This window comes from Coregonus lavaretus, assembly GCF_964263955.1.
Source record: "Coregonus lavaretus genome assembly, chromosome: 12".
In the NCBI taxonomy this organism is placed as follows: Eukaryota; Metazoa; Chordata; class Actinopteri; order Salmoniformes; family Salmonidae; genus Coregonus; species Coregonus lavaretus.
Genome location: NC_139999.1, coordinates 59,253,350 through 59,275,766, shown reverse-complemented (window position 1 = coordinate 59,275,766; position 22,417 = coordinate 59,253,350). Strand labels below are relative to the sequence as shown.

Sequence of the window (22,417 nt, the reverse complement as noted above, 5' to 3'; positions counted from 1 at the left end):
TACACCTCTAGGAAATATTACCATTTCACATTCCTTGATTTCTTTTTACAATAAGTGCCTCATGCTGGTGCCTCTGTATTGATTTGCAATTGGACAACAGTTAGCCCTGAGAGGAGTTTGTATTTATGCCGCTCTTATCCAGACCCGAGCACAACAGCTCCCACATACACACTTCAGACCTGTTCCACCCCACACAGCCCCCAGTAGAACCTTTCCCTCTCCCAGAGCCCCTTGTGAACCCACAAGCTAGTGCTCTGTCAGTCAGACGGTAATCTAACACCTCCGTTACCATGGAGAAGCCTCCATTTACTGTCAAAGACCTGAGTGGATTGGCTTAGAGGCGGCTGACACGTATCAACTATCACACCTGTTATGCAAAACTGGCTAAATTCATCAGGCACTTCATTCAGATTCATTTTGAAAGGGGGGATTCATACAAACAAAAAATAAACAAAGATTCAAATGAGACTTGTGAAAGGTATACATCCAGAGAACATTTTATTTCAGTTACGACAAAAAACCATTTTATACAGAGTGATAATTTGCGAAGCTACATGTACAGGTTTCCTATTACGTTCTGAGAGCAATGGAAGACGGAACTGCTGCACCAGACAAACAGACAGCGGGGCATGTGGCATCAGAAAAGATTAACAAATATAAATACAGAAATCCTTTCTAGTTCTCTTTTTGTAAAGAAAGTGCAACATTCCAAGAGGAGCATCTTCTTACTCTCAAAACATTTAGGAAATGGTGGTGGATGGTATTCCCTGCCAGTCAGTTGGTTGATGGGACAGCGGTTTGGGTGTTATTGTTGGCGGTGAAGAGAGAAAGAGAGTGTGTGTGTGGAGATCAGGTGTGAGAGTCCCTGATTGGCTATCCTGCCTACAGTACAGTGTGTTCAGACACAGAGGAATATAGGAAGATGAGGAGGCGGAGCAGGGTGGTGGGGGTGGGCATCTCAGAGCCCAGCGTCGTTGTAGGTGGGGGTGGGGACCTTTAGGATGCTCTGTGCATTCTTCTCCAGGAGGGGACGCCACTTGACCTCCCCTGTCAGCAGCAGGTCCTCCCCGTCCAGAGTATCGATGAACTGCATCTGTGTGGAACAAGCACAGACATAAAGAAAGTACCATTAAGACTGGTTCAAGGACATCTATTACAGAGGAAGCAAACTGATGCTTCATATTTTTCTTATGTACTGAATAGTCAAATGATAAGTGTGTAGAACATTGACAAAAGCAACCAACTAAACACAGTATTTTTCTTAACATGGTATTTTGTGTACCATGTTGTTTACAAGAGCTGTAAATTGTGGAAAAACATGGCTCTGTTACAGCGTTAGCCACCAGAGGGCAGTTATTTTAGCTTCCACTGGGGACAGTGCAGTGATCATGGTCACGCTACAGTTTAGGAGTTAGCAGGCTGCATAGATTTATTTATTTCTTAATATGGCAAGGCGAGGACACCTCGACCCGGTGTCTTAATTCAACCAGTGGCCTGAGCTCATGGAAGGAGCATTTGATGAAAGTAATTAGTGTGAGTAATGATGCCATTGCAGCGCGTGACCACTGTACGTGACTTCATCGCAGGGGCTTGCGATTTCCTCTCCTGTAAGTGTGTCATCAGGCACGGCCAGGTTTTATGTGCTGCACCTGTGATGAAACCGTTCTAGCCCCCTTGACCCCCGCCTTCAAGAACTCGACTATACTCTTGCAATCCGGGCGAGCTCAGAGAAACAGTATCTCGTTTGTTTGTTTTTCTCTTGAAAAGTCCCCCCTCGTCTCATACATTTTTGGCGGTGCTTGTAATGTGCGCTTGCAGCTGGCTGGAACCTGTGGCAGGGCCCGGTCTCTGTGTGCAGTGATGGAGGACACCTTTAATGCAAGCAGGCAGGAGAGTGGGGCAGGCCCTGGACTACGTACACACTAACAACACACAACAGGACCAAGGCGGGTGCCAGTGGAGTGGACAAGTCACACGTTCCCCAAAGCCACTTTCATTAGTTTTTCTACTAACGTCACAGTTCCACTGTTGCAGCGCTGGCTTGGGTTGAGGAAACGGTAAAACGCTTGAGTTTGACCGTAAATCCGCCACCTTTAACAGATCTTGCCCAAGCTTGATGCACGATACTGTGTGTCGGGGACCAGGGAAGGATCAAGGACCTGGCTAGCAGACTGACGCTTGTTTCCCCAATGTATGTTGCCTTTCGGTTTGTAGGGGGCTATAGATGAGAGAGAGCGCAAGCAGTGAGGAGAGCCTTCTTGTGGAATCTTAGTGAACATATGGCCTGTGCGGACACAGCCTGCAGGTGTTTCTCCAAGCAGGCGTGTTTTCAATCACAGGGCAGGAAAATATACAGAGGGGGCTTCACTGGGAGCTGTGGCAGAGAGCCCAGGGGCGCGGGAAGGGAGAGGAGGGTGGGACTGGGTGACTACCTACTCTCCTCATCACTCTAATAACAGGTATGTTGCATAGAGTATGGTCAGAAAAAGTGGCAGTGAGTCACAGTGAGCCAATCTAATATGGAGCCCAACGGCTGACCATAGAGGCAACCAGTCCAAAACACCATTCTCCAGCACCTAACCAAGAGCTACTGTTAGAGACTATTAAGGCTGTAAGGTCGCAATGTTTAAGTATAGTAGTTTTCAAACTTTTGGGCTGGTGACATCTAAAATAATTTGGTTCAAAGCTTGCTTTACACCACTCAGCTGTTCTGGTTCTAAAAATCTTAAGCGTGTAACTAAAAAAGGCGCTCCAGAGTGGAATTTGAAGACAATTGTTCACAACAAAAATGATCCTGGACTTGAGAGGACACCCTAGAGCAGCTTTCCTCTTCTCAGGGACCCACAGCCATTCCATGTACAGTGGGGAGAACATGTATTTGATACACTGCCGATTTTGCAGGTTTTCCTACTTACAAAGCATGTAGAGGTCTGTCATGTTTATCATAGGTACACGTCCACTGTGAGAGACGGAATCTAAAACAAAAATCCAGAAAATCACATCGTATGACTTTTAAGTAATTAATTTGAATTTTATTGCATGACATAAGTATTTGATACATCAGAAAAGCAGAACTTAATATTTGGTACAGAAACCTTTGTTTGCAATTACAGAGATCATACGTTTCCTGTAGGTCTTGACCAGGTTTGCACACACTGCAGCAGGGATTTTGGCCCACTCCTCCATACAGACCTTCTCCAGATCCTTCAGGTTTCGGGGCTGTCGCTGGGCAATACGGACTTTCAGCTCCCTCCAAAGATTTTCTATTGGGTTCAGGTCTGGAGACTGGCTAGGCCACTCCAGGACCTTGAGATGCTTCTTACAGAGCCACTCCTTAGTTGCCCTTACTGTGTGTTTCGGGTTGTTGTCATGCTGGAAGACCCAGCCACGACCCATCTTCAATGCTCTTACTGAGGGAAGGAGGTTGTTGGCCAAGATCTTGCGATACATGGCCCATCCTCCCATCCTCCCCTCAATACGGTGCAGTCGTCCTGTCCCCTTTGCAGAAAAGCATCCCCAAAGAATGATGTTTCCACCTCCATGCTTCACGGTTGGGATGGTGTTCTTGCGGTTGTACTCATCCTTCTTCTTCCTCCAAACATGGCGAGTGGAGTTTAGACCAAAAAGCTATATTTTTGTCTCATCAGACCACATGACCTTCTCCCATTCCTCCTCTGGATCATCCAGATGGTCATTGGCAAACTTCAGATGAGCCTGGACATGCGCTGGCTTAATCAGGGGGACCTTGCGTGCGCTGCAGGATTTTAATCCATGACGGCGTAGTGTGTTACTAATGGTTTTCTTTGAGACTGTGGTTCCAGCTCTCTTCAGGTCATTGACCAGGTCCTGCCGTGTAGTTCTGGGCTGATCCCTCACCTTCCTCATGATCATTGATGCCCCACGAGGTGAGATCTTGCATGGAGCCCCAGACCGAGTGTGATTGACCGTCATCTTGAACTTCTTCCATTTTCGAATAATTGCGCCAACAGTTGTTGCCTTCTCACCAAGCTGCTTGCCTATTGTCCTGTAGCCCATCCCAGCCTTGTGCAGGTCTACAATTTTATCCCTGATGTCCTTACACAGCTCTCTGGTCTTGGCCATTGTGGAGAGGTTGGAGTCTGTTTGAGTGTGTGGACAGGTGTCTTTTATACAGGTAACGAGTTCAAACAGGTGCAGTTAATACAGTTAATGAGTGGAGAACAGGAGGGCTTCTTAAAGAAAAACTAACAGGTCTGTGAGAGCCATAATTCTTACTGGTTGGTAGTGATCAAATACTTATGTCATGCAATAAAATGCAAATTAGTTACTTAAAAATCATACAATGTGATTTTCTGGATTTTTGTTTTAGATTCCGTCTCTCACAGTTGAAGTGTACCTATGATAAAAATGACAGACCTCTACATGCTTTGTAAGTAGGAAAACCTGCAAAATCGGCAGTGTATCAAATACTTGTTCTCCCCACTGTATATGAATTATTCCAGAACTAGCACACCTGATTTAGCTTGTCAATTAATCATCAAGCCCTTGACTAGGTGAATCAAGTGAGCTAGTTCAGGGCTACAACAAAATTGTGAAACGTCCCTCAGGTCTTTCCTCACCTGATAAGTCAGGGCTGACTCATTTTTGGGTGCAAGCTGAAAACCTTGAGGCCAGAAACATTTTTTATTTATTTGGTGATACGGAGTGTTCTCTTCCTCTCTCACCTGTTTGCGGACGTACTCCAGGATGAGCTCCAGCTGCCTGGGGTCCTCGCACTGGCGGTTGAACATGTTCCTCCACAGGGCGGCCGCCAGCACCCCGTCGTCCGACAAGATTCCCTTCAAAACGCAACACAGAGGTGAATCTTGAATCACTGCCTCGTCTAATTGCACTAAGGACTGGACCAGACCGAACAGGACACACTGGTTCCCGCTGGACAGTTCCGCCAGCCAGGCCTGGGACAGAACCACGACATGCTAGCTCCTGACCTGTTCCCAAGCAGGCTGGGTCTCTGGGGCCCTTCTGTTCCCAGTCATCTTTTCCAGTGTGTTTTGTTTTATACTATCTGGCATAGCTGATGCAAATATAACCATAATGGTTATAGCTGGGTCTTACATTTGACATTTTAGTCATTTAGCAGACGCTCTTATCCAGAGCGACTTACAGTTAGTGAGTGCATACATTTTGCTTACCTCATCATATCCAAAAATAGCAGCATAGAAAGTCTCTGTCATAGCCCTCATGCTTTCCTTCCGGTGAATGGCATCAATCTAGAAGGGCGAAAGAGAGGATGGGGGAAGGAGAGAGCAAGGACCCAAGTTGGTTACAACACCATTTTGGGTAAACAGTCCCAAAACTACTGCTTTGCTAGAGTTCCTCCGTTTTTTTCTTCACATTTTCCACAGAGCGCACACACACATTTTCCCCTCCTGAGATACAAATACAGTGCCTTCGGAAAGTATTCAGACCCCTTGACTGTATTGTCTTATAGATAAAAAAAAAAAAAATATGTGCCAAAGTAAAAGTGGGGTTGGGATAACTCAGTAGGGTCTGTAGAATCTATACAGTTCCTTCAGAAAGTATTCACACCCCTTGACCTTTTCCACATTTTGTTGTGTTACAGCCTGAATTTAAAGTGGATTAAATTGAGATTAAGTGGAGTCAGCTATGAACTTTACAGCAGTAAAATGTCATTGCGGTGCAACGGTAGCAATGTTCTTTGCTTGATCTCTTGCCGTGCAAACACTTGCCTGGAAAAGTCGACCCTCAGCAACTATAGGGTTGAATTATAAAATAAATTTGCGATCAAAAGGTTGTAATAGTAAACTCAACGTCCAAGAGGAAAACAATTAGCAACTCCAGCAAAGTTTCCAAGTAAATGTATGAACGTTTATTTGGCTGCAGGCTAATCACCCACCAGTAGGCTATGTACATTTGCAATTAGCTAGCTTGCTTCACTTACCAGTAGTAGAGAGAGCTGGCATTTGTGAATATTATTCAGTGTACAGCATGCTGGTACTGGTCATGCTAAGGAGTCTAAAATATGGTCCAACTAGCAAGAAAGTATTCTCAATCACTTGCTGAATGAAAATCACCCACAATTCCAGTTTTGCTATCAACGTCAAAGCAACTTTGTAACAAGAGTGTTTTCAAAATCTGCGCTTCATCAGCTGTCGCACAGACAGACGGACTGACAGCCTGGAGCCAAGATTATCCCCCCTTTCTTTTTTCAAACCACTTGAGCATGCGGTCTCTGACAAATTATCTTGTTAGCTCTCTCAGAACTATCTTGACCCTAACCAGTCAGGCCTCAAGGCGGCTCACTCAACTGAGACCGCTCTCCTCTGTTTTCATCCTCCTCGATCTATCTGCTGCCTTCGACACCATCAGATCCTCCTCTCCACCCTCTTAGGGTTGGACGTCTCAGGCTCTGCACACTCCTAGATTGCATCCTACCTGGCAGGTCGCTCCTACCAAGTGTCGTGGAGAGGATCTATGTCTGCACCACGTGCTCTCACTACTGGTGTCCCCCAGGTCTCGGTTCTAGGCCCTCTCCTCTTTTCTCTTTACACCGAGTCACTCGGCTCTGTCATATCCTCACATGATGACATTCAACTACTCTTCTCCTTCCCTACTGAGGAGTGGCTTCCGTCTGGCCATTCTACCATAAAGGAAAGATTGGTGGAGTGCTGCAGAGATGGTTGTCCTTCTGGAAGGTTCTCCCATCTCCACAGAGGAACTCTAGAGCTCTGTCAAAGTGACCACTGGGTTCTTTGTCACCTCCCTGACCAAGGCCCTTCTCCCCCGATTGCTCAGTTTGGCCGGGCGGCCAGCTCTAGGAAGAGTCTTGGTGGTTCCAAACATCTTCCATTTAAGAATGATGGAGGCCACTGTGCTCTGGGGGACCTTCAATGCTGCATAAATGTTTTGGTACCCTTCCCCAGATCTGTGCCTCGACACAATTCTGTATTGGAGCTATACGGACAATTCCTTCGACCTCATGGCTTGGTTTTTGCTCTGACATGCACTGTCAATTGTGGGACCTTATATAGACAGGTATGTGCCTTTCCAAATCATGTCCAATCATTTGAAATTACCACTGGTGGACTCCAATCAAGTTGTAGAAACATCTCAAGGATGATCAACGGAAACAGGATTCACCTGAGCTCAATTTTGAGTCTCATAGCAAAGGGGCTAAATACTTATGTAAATAAGGTATCCGTATTTTATTTGTAATACATTTGCAAAAATTTCGAAAAACCTGTTTTCGCTTTGTCATTATGGGGTATTGTGTGTAGATTGCTGAGGAAAATGTTTTATTGAATCCATTTTCGAATAAGGCTGTAACGTAACAAAATGTGGAAAATGTCAAGGAGTCTGAATACTTTCCGAAGGCACTGTATGTAATTTATAGGCCTCCAGTGTATTGCATTGGGACCAATGGAGTGGGTGGGGTAGAAAGTGCTGCTGGGTATTTAGACCTCAGTCCCCCAAGAAATAACACCAAATATAGATTATACAGTCCCTAGTGAGTATTCCCAACACCACTTTTACCTCGGCACATATAATTTTTTCTCTAGAAGGCAATATGTAATTCATATAGAGTACTGCATTGCAGTGAATGTGGTGGGTGGATTAAGGAGTCAACAGCACTCTGTATTAAACCCGTTGGTCAGCATAAGAGATGAATTTAAGTTTTGCAGACTCTATTCATTCTAATTACATATATTTGTATTTGATTAAAAGTGTATTTCTTTAAATAAAGCCTACACAACAGCTTTCAAGTGGCGCAGTGGTCTAAGGCACTGCATCGCAGTGCTAGCTGTGCCACTAGAGATCCTGGTTCGAATCCAGGCTCTGTCTTGGCCGGCCGCTACCAGGAGACCCATGGGGCGGCGCACAATTTGTCCAGGGTAGGGGAGGGAATGGCCGGCAGGGATGTAGCTCAGTTGGTAGAGCATGGCGTTTGCAACGCCAGGGTTGTGGGTTCAATTCCCACGGGGGGCCAGTATGATTTATTTTTATTTTTAAGTATGCACTAACTGTAAGTCGCTCTGGATAAGAGCGTCTGCTAAATGGCTAAAATGTAAATGTAATACCTGTATGTGTGTAAACTTTCTAAAGTAATACTGGTATAATAGAATATAAAAATACAAGTATGTCAAATTGTCCATTAATTTTTCAAAGGTGGTTGCAACGCTGTGAAAAACAGTTGTACTGCACTAGTGTTTTATGACAAAAAAAAACTCCAAGCTCAGAGTAGGTTTTAGGATGCCGTTATGACAAACTAAGAGTAGAATTTGTCAGCTGGTAATCACGACAGTTTGAGGTAATGCAAAGGAAAGATAGTGATGATGCTCATTGACATTGTTGCATATAATGGGGAAAAAGCAATTGTGATGAGGCATCGCCAGCTGTGAACTACATAGCACGCTTCAGATAACCATAGTGAATGTGACTGTACATCAAACACTGTCAGATTTTCACACAATCACTTTGCCTACTCTTAATTATTTCCTAATACACTACCGATCAAAAGTTTTAGAACACCTACTCATTCAAGGGTTTTTCTTTATTTTTACTATTTTCTACATTGTAGAATAATAGTGAAGACATCAACACTTTTAAATTACACATATGAAATCATGTAGTAACAAAAAAAGTGTTAATCAAATGAAAATATATTTGAGATTTTTCAAATAGCCACCCTTTGCCTTGATGACAGCTTTGCACACTATGTTGGCATGCATAAACGTTTTCTTTAACCAATTCTGATGGTTGTTAAAAGTGGATTTTTGACAATATTACTGTTATATATATATATACAGTGGGGGAAAAAAGTATTTAGTCAGCCACCAATTGTGCAAGTTCTCCCATTTAAAAAGATGAGGCCTGTAATTTTCATCATAGGTACACGTCAACTATGACAGACAAATTGCGGAAAAAAATCCAGAAAATCACATTGTAAGATTTTTAATGAATTTATTTGCAAACAAGCAAGATTTCTGGCTCTCACAGACCTGTAGCTTCTTCTTTAAGAGGCTCCTCTGTCCTCCACTCGTTACCTGTATTAATGGCACCTGTTTGAGCTTGTTATCAGTATAAAAAGACACCTGTCCACAACCTCAAACAGTCACACTCCAAACTCCACTATGGCCAAGACCAAAGAGCTGTCAAAGGACACCAGAAACAAAATTGTAGACCTGCACCAGGCTGGGAAGACTGAATCTGCAATAGGTAAGCAGCTTGGTTTGAAGAAATCAACTGTGGGAGCAATTATTAGGAAATGGAAGACATACAAGACCACTGATAATCTCCCTCGATCTGGGGCTCCACGCAAGATCTCACCCCGTGGGGTCAAAATGATCACAAGAACGGTGAGCAAAAATCCCAGAACCACACGGGGGGACCTAGTGAATGACCTGCAGAGAGCTGGGACCAAAGTAACAAAGCCTACCATCAGTAACACACTACGCCGCCAGGGACTCAAATCCTGCAGTGCCAGACGTGTCCCCCTGCTTAAGCCAGTACATGTCCATGCCCGTCTGAAGTTTGCTAGAGTGCATTTGGATGATCCAGAAGAGGATTGGGAGAATGTCATATGGTCAGATGAAACCAAAATATAACTTTTTGGTAAAAACTCAACTCGTCGTGTTTGGAGGACAAAGAATGCTGAGTTGCATCCAAAGAACACCATACCTACTGTGAAGCATGGAGGTGGAAACATCATGCTTTGGGGCTGTTTTTCTGCAAAGGGACCAGGACGACTGATCCGTGTAAAGGAAAGAATGAATGGGGCCATGTATCGTGAGATTTTTAGTGAAAACCTCCTTCCATCAGCAAGGGCATTGAAGATGAAACGTCGCTGGGTCTTTCAGCATGACAATGATCCCAAACACACCGCCCGGGCAACGAAGGAGTGGCTTCGTAAGAAGCATTTCAAGGTCCTGGAGTGGCCTAGCCAGTCTCCAGATCTCAACCCCATAGAAAATCTTTGGAGGGAGTTGAAAGTCCGTGTTGCCCAGCGACAGCCCCAAAACATCACTGCTCTAGAGGAGATCTGCATTGAGGAATGGGCCAAAATACCAGCAACAGTGTGTGAAAATCTTGTGAAGACTTACAGAAAACGTTTGACCTGTGTCATTGCCAACAAAGGGTATATAACAAAGTATTGAGAAACTTTTGTTATTGACCAAATACTTATTTTCCACCATCATTTGCAAATAAATTCATAAAAAATCCTACAATGTGATTTTCTGGATTTTTTTTTCTTATTTTGTCTGTCATAGTTGACGTGTACCTATGATGAAAATTACAGGCCTCTCTCATCTTTTTAAGTGGGAGAACTTGCACAATTGGTGGCTGACTAAATACTTTTTTTCCCCCACTGTGTGTGTGTGTGTGTGTGTGTGTATATATATACACTGCTCAAAAACATAAAGGGAACACTTAAACAACACAATGTAACTCCAAGTCAATCACACTTCTGTGAAATCAAACTGTCCACTTAGGAAGCAACACTGATTGACAATAAATGTCACATGCTGTTGTGCAAATGGAATAGACAACAGGTGGAAATTATAGGCAATTAGCAAGACACCCCCAATAAAGAAGTGGTTCTGCAGATGCTGACCACAGACCACTTCTCAGTTCCTATGCTTCCTGGCTGATGTTTTGGTCACTTTTGAATGCTGGTGGTGCTTTCACTCTAGTGGTAGCATGAGACGGAGTCTACAACCCACACAAGTGGCTCAGGTAGTGCAGCTCATCCAGGATGGCACATCAATGCGAGCTGTGGCAAGAAGGTTTGCTGTGTCTGTCAGCATAGTGTCCAGAGCATGGAGGCGCTACCAGGAGACAGGCCAGTACATCAGGAGACGTGGAGGAGGCCGTAGGAGGGCAACAACCCAGCAGCAGGACCACTACCTCCGCCTTTGTGCAAGGAGGAGCAGGAGGAGCACTGCCAGAGCCCTGCAAAATGACCTCCAGCAGGCCACAAATGTGCATGTGTCTGCTCAAACGGTCAGAAACAGACTCCATGAGGGTGGTATGAGGGCCCGACGTCCACAGGTGGGGGTTGTGCTTACAGCCCAACACCGTGCAGGACATTTGGCATTTGCCAGAGAACACCAAGATTGACAAATTCGCCACTGGCGCCCTGTGCTCTTCACAGATGAAAGCAAGTTCACACTGAGCACGTGACAGACGTGACAGAGTCTGGAGACGCCGTGGAGAACGTTCTGCTGCCTGCAACATCCTCCAGCATGACCGGTTTGGCGGTGGGTCAGTCATGGTGTGGGGTGGCATTTCTTTGGGGGACCGCACAGCCCTCCATGTGCTCGCCAGAGGTAGCCTGACTGCCATTAGGTACCGAGATGAGATCCTCAGACCCCTTGTGAGACCATATGCTGGTGCGGTTGGCCCTGGGTTCCTCCTAATGCAAGACAATGCTAGACCTTATGTGGCTGGAGTGTGTCAGCAGTTCCTGCAAAAGGAAGGCATTGATGCTATGGACTGGCCCGCCCGTTCCCCAGACCTGAATCCAATTGAGCACATCTGGGACATCATGTCTCGCTCCATCCACCAACGCCACGTTGCACCACAGACTGTCCAGGAGTTGGCGGATGCTTTAGTCCAGGTCTGGGAGGAGATCCCTCAGGAGACCATCCGCCACCTCATCAGGAGCATGTCCAGGCGTTGTAGCGAGGTCATACAGGCACGTGGAGGCCACACACACTACTGAGCCTCATTTTGACTTGTTTTAAGGGCATTACATCAAAGTTGGATCAGCCTGTAGTGTGGTTTTCCACTTTAATTTTGAGGGTGACTCCAAATCCAGACCTCCATGGGTTGATACATTTGATTTCCATTGATCATTTTTGTGTGATTGTGTTGTCAGCACATTCAACTATGTAAAGAAAAAAGTATTTAATAAGATTATTTCATTCATTCAGATCTAGGATGTGTTGTTTAAGTGTTCCCTTTATTTTTTTGAGCAGTGTGTATATATATATATATATATATATATATATATATATATATATATATATATATATATATATATATATATATATATATATATATATGACACTCATCAACAACTCTAAATCGCTTTGGCAGCACAGTAGGCATGAAGTCACTTGCCGATAATGTTGCATACGTTCTATCATTTTCATCGAAACTCAAAGTTAACATAAACCCTAGATGCCTTCAATTGCCCAACATATAGGCATGCCCAATTTAGGCATCTTGTTTAACAACGTGATGTTGCGCTCCAAAGGGATAACTTGTTTATTTATTAGCCTAGTAGTTATAAGTACTTAGGCATATCATGTGAAACAGGCCTCGTGATACAACTGTCAAAAGCACAAGAGATTGCATGTATGTCTAGATTATTTCTGGGTTGATCATATAGAAATATCAAAGCATTATTTTAACAACTCCAAAGCAATTGCATGTGGCACAGGAACCACTGCATTTTTCTATTATTAAGACACCTGCTGGTTACTCTTAACTGGTTAGGACAGCTCATGAGGTCTCCTAAATATCTGTCGACTCGGTGGGTCTAAATGATTAAAGAGGCTTCATGCAGCAAAGCTTTAATTTTTACCCATCAGAGTAGGAGTAAAATGTCTCTATTCTCAGCACGTACAACCAATTTCCTACTCTGAGACACTTACTGGATACGGGCCCTGGTCTTTTTGGATTTTTTTTTTTGGAAGTGATCTTGTTTATTCAAAATCAGTTTAAGGGCTTCCACCCATGTCTGGGTTGGCTATCAGCGTGGCGCGAGGTGATGCACCTGTGCATAATTAGGGACTTGCGCATAATCACCCACATGTGGCAGCGTTTTGCTCCAACCGTTGTGGCTGACGCAGCCCCTTCGAGCAAGATATTTAATATGCTTCACTAATCACCCCAGAGAGCGCAGGAGAAGGCCCTGCCGGTGCCCTTTCGCTTGAAATTAGTGTCATATCTTACTTTGTTATTGCTCAGACATAAACCCCCCAACTCCCGCCTCCCAAGCACCAGCCTACCTGAAACTAGCTTTGCTATGCACTGCTTCACATATGGAGGAGAGCCCGGCAGGCGTGGGTTTTGAAAATGGAGGGAATGACAAGTGTTTTTCCTTTGTTTTAGTAACATTAGATCTGAAACAACTGCCTGGGTTTTGGGGGCTCTAGCAGTGAGAGGCTGTAATATACCTGCCAGTGTGGATGATTACAAACATTTGCAGTAGGCTAGGCTCATTCTTACCCCCACTCAGTCTGAATCCAAAACAAAAAGAAGCTCTGTTTCTACAAAACAGCCTGTGTGTGTCAGCCTTGTACTAGTCTGTAGCTCTGTTCTCCAGGTAAAGAACAGAATATGCATTGGCAAAGCCATCCGCTCAGTGCCATGTTCCCCACAGTGTTAACAAGGGGTCCCTTCATTCTAGTAACCTTCTCCTCTGGAGTTATATGGGCTTGCCCTGGTGGTGCCCTCAGGCCGGTTGGGTGGAAGACCAGGAAAATGGGGCCAGTTTGGGGCAGTGCCATGCGGGGCTCGGGCTGCCAGGGCTCAGGAGTGGTTACTCTCTGGGAGAAGGCAAATGACTGAGTTTACAGCAAGGGCCCCGCTCCTGCAGTCATCATCAATCTTTACCGTTTGAGTTCTCATTCCCCCACCGCCGTCGAGAATGAGGTCACGCCAACGGGCGTCCAAATCCTCCACGGAAAACAGGTTTTAATCAGGCATGTTTGGGTGACATGAGCATGGAGCACGGATATCTTTGACTCCAGGTGTTCCTGGCGTGGTATGGAACTGCCACGTACAATAGTGTAGGCCTATACACAGGTCGCACAAAACTGCTTCATGTTTCAGGATGGCGCCATCAGCTGATTCCAACCATTTAATAGTGGTGGTTACAGTATGTCGAGGTGATTATTCATCCAGCTGCAGATCATGCGCGCTGACGTAGCCTGGTCTGCGAACCTCAAAGCGCATGTGCAGACATCTCAGATGGTATTTTTGCAGAAGCTTTGTTCCAGGGTGTCAGTGTGCTATGCACATACCGGTTAGCGTACTAGCTCTGGTCAAGGGTGTTGTGTTAACCACTGTTGCTTGTGTAGCTAGATCGTACAGCACTAGCTAGCTAGCACACACTAGCTTGGTATCTAGTTTTTAATTCTAATTCTAAATGCAATTTCACCACCCGTGTTGTTGGTGGCGGTAACGCACCATCCTCTCTGGCACCATTAGACCTGCATTAGACCGGTCTGTGTTCTTATTTCTCACAGCGTCTGCGTAGCGAGAAGGTATCTGCTGGAGCCAGACCCTACTAGATTATTCAGGGCCCTGTACAAGCTGGCCCACTCACAGAGAACTCCTTCAAATAGCTGGAAGCGGCTCACCCGCCTCAGCTGGGCTAAATAATACTGATAATGACCTAATACATTTTACCTGTCCCCTCGGAAGGAGAGGTGTTACCCAGTGCTTAATTTGAGCCGGATCCTGCCGGAACTCTCCGTTTTGGACTGTTTCGTTCCGGAACCTCGTGGCATGAAAACTAATTTTCACTTTTTGCAATGTAAAAATACTTACAAAAACGATCAAAGTTTATTCTATAATTGTAATTGTGGCTTTTTTTTAGGGCTTATGGTTTGCGCAACATTGTAACTTGAGACCAAAATGTGGCCGTGTCAGAAGTGCGTCTACATCTCACAGAACTAGAATGATATTCACTTTATATGACCTCTCGCCCCCTCTCTGCTCTGATGTAAATGAGCCAGCAACTCTCACTCTCTCCAGCGTTGCACTTCACCATTTATTTACTTATAGAATCATAGCCACGTGAAGGGTTCTGGAGGAGGAGTTGCAGCACCCCTGATAAATGTAAATACATTTGCCAAAGTTATCTCTGTTCAGAAATAAATGAAATCATTCAGAATAGCCTACTACATCACGAGAAGGCCTATAATTTAGCCACAAAGGTGCAATAGCTTCTTTAAAACAATAGCCTAGCTGTCGATGGTTTGTAGTCCAATAACAAGGCATAGCCTATAGTCTAGAATGCATGGCAAATTTGTCAGTGAACAGCATGCAGAAAAAACAGACTTTTCACAATATTTAAAATACAATCGTGGGAAACACAGGTTGGAATGCAAAATGGCTCATGCTGAAAAGAGAATACGAATCTGTCTGCTTTAGGGTACCAAAATATTTGATAAACTTCCAAATATTGTTTTACAGAGTAAAACATGAGAAAGATAGGCTTTTGGCACAACCGCATTGGCCATCACCGGCGAGTGAACTGCACATCATTGGGTGAGTCAGTGAAAATGGAAAGCATTTTTAGGACTATAATTTCCACTTCATATTGTAGCCTACAATATGAGTCTCCACACACCTAGACTATTGATGGATTCAAGACAAGGTCGTTTTTATTGATGTCAGATTATCAGTTTGTCAGTGTCAAAGTATCCTGTCATTTTGATCATTTGTGCGGTATTAAAAAACGATTCTGCCAAAGTCTCCAGTCATGTAGAATTATGTAGAATTGATAAAAAGGCACAGAAAAACCTGTGGACCCTAGGCTCCACTTCTGTAAGTGTCTCTGCTCTTCTGCTCTATGCCACTACGCAAATGCGATGATATGCATGCAATGCTTTATTATAAAGGTGAGTTTTTTTCTCATGCGTTCCAGTACCTCAGAACTCCCCTGATGGCGCTCACTTTCTGTTCCAGCACATCCCAATTTACAAATTAAGCACTGGTGTTACCGCATGGAAAAGCCGGCCGGATGGTAGCATGGGAACGCCGGTGATTTCATTCCCCCGTTCTCCCTTGCTTGTTCCCAAGTGGGGTGAGATTGGTAAAACTACAGGGGGCAAGCAAAATGGACGACGATCTAGTCGGCCTCAGACGGTAGTGCGAGCACAGTAACAGTTATACAAGGTCAGGGCCTTCAAAATGCGACATTGACATTTATATTACAAGGAAGGTCTTCATTTGTTAGACATCTTTCTCTATTATCAAGTTATAACCATAAATGATTTACAAGACTAAGTTATAGAAAATTATTACTTAAAAGGGGAATAATGGCAAATAAAAAAATTACTGACTCATTGATGGACTGTCTGTCAAAGGGCGCACCTCTCTCTCTCAGGGAGAGAGAGGTAGAGCTAGAGCTATGTCACCAGGTTGTGCAGCCCCCCACTCACTGCAGTGCTAGATAGAACTTTGTGGAACAACGCAAATCTACGAAAAAAATAAACGTTCTGTCACAGCGAACATACTAAATTCAGGAAGCGCATTCGATTGTGAGATATGGCATATACTGTACCTTTTACGTGAAAAATGTGGGTTGTGGGTGTCACAGTTATACCTTTTCTGAGATTTACCTGCACTGACTTTTCACAGCTGTGTTGAGGTCTATTGTCATGACAGCGGCAACCGACAACTTTAAAAGGCCCTTCAACCACTATTGCAGCCCCTGCTTTGGTAATGTTAACAGCGGCACTACCTGAGGCTGCTACATTGGGACCGAATAAGCATTCGACTTGGACATAATATATACAGTGGGGTCTCAAATTATTGACACCCTTGCTAAAGATTAGGAAAAAATTACTGTATAAAATAAATAATTCAAATACTGAGCTATATAGTATGCTCAAACAAATTTGGGAAATTATATTATTTTATACTACTACAATTGCAAAAATGTTGATTTTTTGGCCAATTAACTATTTCTTTGTGGATTTTGATGTGTGCTTGGTGTTATTGTCTTGCTAGAAGATACACTTGCGGACAAGTTTCAGCCTCCTGGTAGAGGCAACCAGGTTTTTGGCTAAAATGTCATGGTACTGCGTAAAGTTCATGATGCCGTTGACCATCTCAGACGCCGGACTTGAAACCCATTGAAAACCTGTGGTTTGAATTGAAGAGGGCAGTCCATAAGCGCAGACAAAGGATAAAGGATCTGGAAAGATTCTGTATGGAGAAATGGTCGAAGATCCCTCCCAATGTGTTTTCTAACTATACCCCACCTTGCCGTTATCCTCGCAAGGTGAGGTATTGAAAACAGGGGTGTCAATCATTTTGACCACTACCTGTTTGAGAAAAAAAAAAATACTAACTAGCTGTTATTGGCAGAGAGGTTTGGAACTCTTTCTTATTGGTCTATTAAGTAATTTACCACCTCAGGCAGGCAGAAACTCAACTCAGAGTGGAAATATATATAAAAAACACAGGAAATCCTAGTTTTTGACAGCACTGGGCCTTTAAACAAAATCTATTTCTATGAGCAATTGTATTAGTATAAAATAATTTCCCAATTTCTTTGAGCATACAATATAGCTCAGTATTTGAATTATGTATTTTATACAGTCTTTTTTGCTAATCTTTATCAAGGGTGTCAATCATTTCGGACCCCACTCTATGTGCCTATAGATAATACGGGATGCTTTGTGATTGCAACAGATTTCAGTGTATTGTACAAGATGCATGATGCCCATATTAAAAGTAATAAGCAGAAGAAGTTTCCACCCAAGAAGGCTTGTATACCGTATACCTGGGTATTTGGAAATAGCCATGGGATGGTTTTTCAATACCGTCAAAACTATTTATTTGACGTTTAAAAAATATATACATATTTGTAGCTACTTAAGTAAATACCTGCAGTCAACTTGTGCAATAGGTTAGGAGATGAAGCAGATCGCGTTCTTCATTTCACCTGTCACAATATTTTACATTTTGAAGCTTACCGTAGTTCCCCAGAATAGTTGAACCAGTCACGTTTGTTTGTAAATAGCACAATGGGAGAAAGTGGGAGCAGGTAAGTCCAGCTGTGTATTGACAGGGGTTGTGTTTTATACTGAAAGTCAGTGTTTTTTTGCTTCAATAGAGTGATCAGGGGAGTGCAACTACAGTTTTCCTTCACAGAAAATACATAATGCAACACATTCATCAGATGACAACAGAAGTGCAACACTATTTGGCTGGCAACCACACAAGTAAATGCTTACAACGAAAATGCAAGGTATTTTACACAAAAACGATGCATGGCCATCATATTTCTAAGCTTGCATTTTATCTGAGAAAATTAGGCTACACTAAAAGTACAGGAGAAAAGTACGTACACAGACAGAGCGTTGTGTGCTGATAGAATGCCTGTTCGGGAATTCTCATCCGAATGGGGAAGTGCAACTGAAGTACAAAATTAGTCAGATGGAAGCATTTTAGATCTGTTTACAAAACGCATTTAAAAAAAAGAAACATCTGCGTGAAAAACGCAGAATTCTGCGTTAACGCGTCCCCTAAGTTTAACTTGCTAGTTATTAAGTGGCTGAATTAACAAGGGGTATCATATAGCGTTAGCTTTCTGCCGTGTTTGAGAAATCTGTTCAACTGCCATCTTGATTTGGGTGATTTTTTTCTCCTCTCTGTTCTCGGCCAGTCTGCTCCCTCCCTCCTACCCCTCTTCTCTGCTGCTCCAGAGCCAGTACTGTTCTTCCTTCATTCATCAAAATTATGTTCATTTGCACAACGTATCTCGTTCACATTTGCTTGTAAACGCCCAAACTCAGCAAAAATGGCATTCGGTAGCTCCTACTGCATTCACAAAAAGTATTCAGACCGCTTGACTTTTTCCACATTTTGTTACGTTACAGCCTTATTCTAAAATGGATTAAATAAATAAAAATCCTCAATCTACACACAATAACCCATAATGACACAGCAAAAACAGAATACCTTTTTTAATTAAGTATTCAGACCCTTTGATATGAGACTCAAAATTGAGCTCAGGTGCATCCTGTTTTCATTGATCATCCTTGAGATGTTTCTACAACTTGATTGGAGTCCACCTGTGGTAAATTCTATTGATTGGACATGATTTGGAAAGGCACACACCTGTCCATATCAGGTCCCACAGTTGACAGTGCATGTCAGAGCAAAAACCAGGCCATGAGGTCGAAGGAATTGTCCGTAGAGCTCCGAGGCAGGATTGTCGAGGCACAGATCTGGGGAAGGGTAGCAAAACATTTCTGCAGCATTGAAGGTCCCCAAGAACACAGTGGCCTCCATCATTCTTAAATGGAAGAAGTTTGAACCACCAAGACTCTTCTTAGAGCTGGCCATCCGGCCAAACTGAGCAAACGGGGGAGATGGGAGAACCTTCCAGAAGGACAACCATCTCTGCAACACTCCGCCAATCAGGCCTTTATGGTAGAGTGACCAGACGGAAGCCACTCCTCAGTAAAAGGCACATAACAGCCTGCTTGGAGTTTGCCAAAAGGCACCTAAAGGACTCTCAGACCATGAGAAACAAGATTCTCTGGTCTGATGAAACCAAGATTGAACTCTGAATGCCAAGCGTCACGTCTCTGGCACCATCCCTACGGTGAAGCATGGTGGTGGAAGTATCATGCTGTGGGGATGTTTTTCAGCGGCAGGGACTGGGAGACTAGTCAGTATCGAGGGAAAGATGAACGGATCAAACTACAGAGAGATCCTTGATGAAAACCTGCACCAGACCGCTCAGGACCTCACACTGGGGCGAAGGTTCACCTTCCAACACGACAACAACCCTAAGTGCACAGCCAAGACAACGCAGGTGTGGCTTCGGGACAAGTCTCTGAATGTCCTTGAGTGGCCCAGCCAGAGTGCGGACTTGAACCCGATCAAACATCTCTGCAGAGACCTGAAAATAGCTGTGCAGCGACGCTCCCCATCCAACCTGACAGAGCTTGAGTGGATCTGTCGAGAAGAATGGGAGAAATTCACCAAATACAGGTGTGCCAAGCTTGTAGCGTCATATCCAAGAAGACTCGAGGCTGTAATCAATGCCAAAGGTGCTTCAAATAAGTACTGAATAAAGGGTCTGAATACTTATGTAAATGTGATTTTAAAGTAATTTTCTTTATACATTTGCAAATATTTCTAAAAACCTGTTTTTGCTTTGTCATTATGGGGTATTGTGCGAAGATTGATGAGGGAAATAAATAAAAAAAGAAATCAATTTTAGAATAAGGCTGTAGCAAAATGAAAAAAGTCTAGGGGTCTGAATACTTTCGAAATGTACTGTATATACAAAGGTATGTGGACACCCCTTAAAAGTAATGGATTCAGCCATTTCAGCAACACCCGTTGCTGACAGGTGTATAAAATCGAGCACACCGCCATGCAATCTCCATAGACAAACATTGGCAGTAGAATGGCCTTACTGAAGAGCTAAGTGACTTTCAACATGGCACTGTCATAGGATGCTTTCCAACAAGTCAGTTCGTCAAATTTCTGCCCTGCTAGAGCTGCCCCGGTTAACTTTAAGTGCTGTTATTGTGAAGTGGAAACGTCTAGGAGCAACAACGGCTCAGTCGTGAAGTGGTAGGCCATACAAGCTCACAGAACGGGACTGCCAAGTGCTGAAGTGTGTAAAAATCACCTGTCCTCGGTTGCAACACTCACTACCTCTGGAAGCAAAGACAGCACAATAACTGTTTGTCAGGAGCTTCATGAAATGGGTTTCCATGGACGAGCAGCCACACACAAGCCTAAGATCACCATGCGCAATGCCAAGCGTCGGCTGGAGTGGTGTAAAGCTCGCCGCCATTGGACTCTGGAGCAGTTGAAACGTGTCCTCTGGAGTGATGAATCACGCTTCACCATCTGGCAGTCCGACGGACGAATCTGGGTTTGGCGGATGCCAGAATAACGATTCTGTGCTTCCAACTTTGTGGCAACAGTTTGGGGAAGGCCCTTTCCTGTTTCAGCATGACAATGCCCCCGTGTACAAAGCAAGGTCCTTACAGAAATGGTTTGTTGAGATCGGTCTCGAAAAACTTGACTGGACTGCACAGAGCCCTGACCTCAACCCCATCGAACACCTTAGGGATGAATTGGAATGCAGACTGCAAGCCAGGCCTAATCATCAGTGCCCAATCTGACTAACGCTCTTTTAGCTGAATGGAAGGAAGTCCCCGCAGCAATATTCCAACATCTAGTGGAAAGCCTTCCCAGAAGAGTGGAGGCTGTTTTAGCAGCAAAGGGGGGACCAACTCCATATTAATGCCCCTGATTTTGGAATGAGATGTTCGACACGTAAGTGTCCACATACTTTTGGTCTTGTACTGTATGTATAACTTCATGAGCTGGATTGCCTGTCTTTGCAATTCGTTTATTTTCGTTTGCGCTCGTTAGTATATTTAGCTAGCAGCCTCCATGGAAATTCACTATTACTTGTGCTAATTTTGTTAGCATTCTGGTAATAGACAACCAATGGCCTTTTTTGTTGTTTTTTGTCTCCACCTTGTGTACTAAGCCGGTAATACCGTAAATCCTGGGATGAGAGAAGGACGATATGAAAATCTGTATACCGCCCAACCCTACTCTCTGTTCCTCTCATTGGTACCTTTTCGGCACACAGATTCAATGGAGATATCCAATATGCAATTAATCCCCATTTGTTTTCAGCCAGTAAAAACGTCACGTAGCCTTGAACTGAAATTACTGCATGAGAATTAAGCAAGGAAAATTGTGGAAACTCCATCTAGCTAATCAGAAGGCTAAGTGGAGCCATTATTAGCTGTCCGACTATAGGATCAGTTTAGCCTTTTAAGTCATAATAAATAAGATTACATGGGCAGAGGGGCCCTGATCCTAGAGCAGCACTGCTACTTTCAGACACTTGATAAATACGGCCCCAGATTTTAGACTGCTAAAGACATGAGGTTGGAGTTTGAGGGACATACTCCCATGATCTTGCTCCTCTGCTCCACGTCCTCCCACATTGAGTGGACGATGTAGCGGCACATGTACTTCCCCTCACGGCCTTGTTGCCTCATCCGCACCAGACACATCCTACAGAGGAGAACACAAAGAGAGTTAACACTATACCTGACAAGGACGGACAGCCTCTTGCCCTGAAGGGCCAAATCCCAACTTGAGATACACATTCATACCTAGGAAGTTGAAATCCTCTACTTATGTCATGCATGATTTATTTAAGTTCTAGTCACACGTTTGTATCAAGTTACAATTTGGCATCTTTGGTTTCTTATCTACACAGTGCTGCTGTTAAGTTGTTCATGTTGATTCTGCTATGGCGAGATCTCATGTTTTTTCAACCCTTTTCTTAAAATGGGCTTTGATCTGACTAGAACCATGTAGTTCTGGCAGCTTCATTAAATAGTACCCGCAAAACACCAGTCTCAACGTCAACAGTGAAGAGGTGACTCCGGGATGCTGACCTAGGCAGAGTTGCAAAGAAAAAGTCCAGTGTCTGTGTTCTTTTGCCCAACTTAGTCTTCTCTTTTTATTGGCCAGTCTGAGAAATGGCTTTTTCTTTGCAACTCTGCCTAGAAGGTCAGCATCCCGGAGTCGCCTCTTCACTGTTGACGTTGAGACCGGTGTTTTGCGGGTACTATTTAATGAAGCTGCCAGTTGAGGACCTGTGAGGCGT

The 22,417-nt window shown here is 44.0% G+C and overlaps 1 protein-coding gene across 1 annotated transcript in view; it reads right to left on the bottom strand.

Annotated features, from left to right (window-relative positions):
* Positions 1 to 464: 464 nt before the first annotated feature.
* uqcc1 (ubiquinol-cytochrome c reductase complex assembly factor 1) overlaps positions 465 to 22,417 on the bottom strand; it is a 68,695-nt gene continuing 46,742 nt past the window's right edge. Inside the window, exons 6-9 of the mRNA XM_084173510.1 lie at positions 21,708 to 21,816; positions 5,172 to 5,249; positions 4,704 to 4,817; positions 465 to 1,093 (exon numbers count right to left, since the gene is read on the bottom strand). Of these exons, the coding sequence (XP_084029636.1) occupies positions 959 to 1,093; positions 4,704 to 4,817; positions 5,172 to 5,249; positions 21,708 to 21,816 (436 nt within the window). The 3' untranslated portion in view covers positions 465 to 958. The remainder of the gene's footprint in view (positions 1,094 to 4,703; positions 4,818 to 5,171; positions 5,250 to 21,707; positions 21,817 to 22,417) is intronic.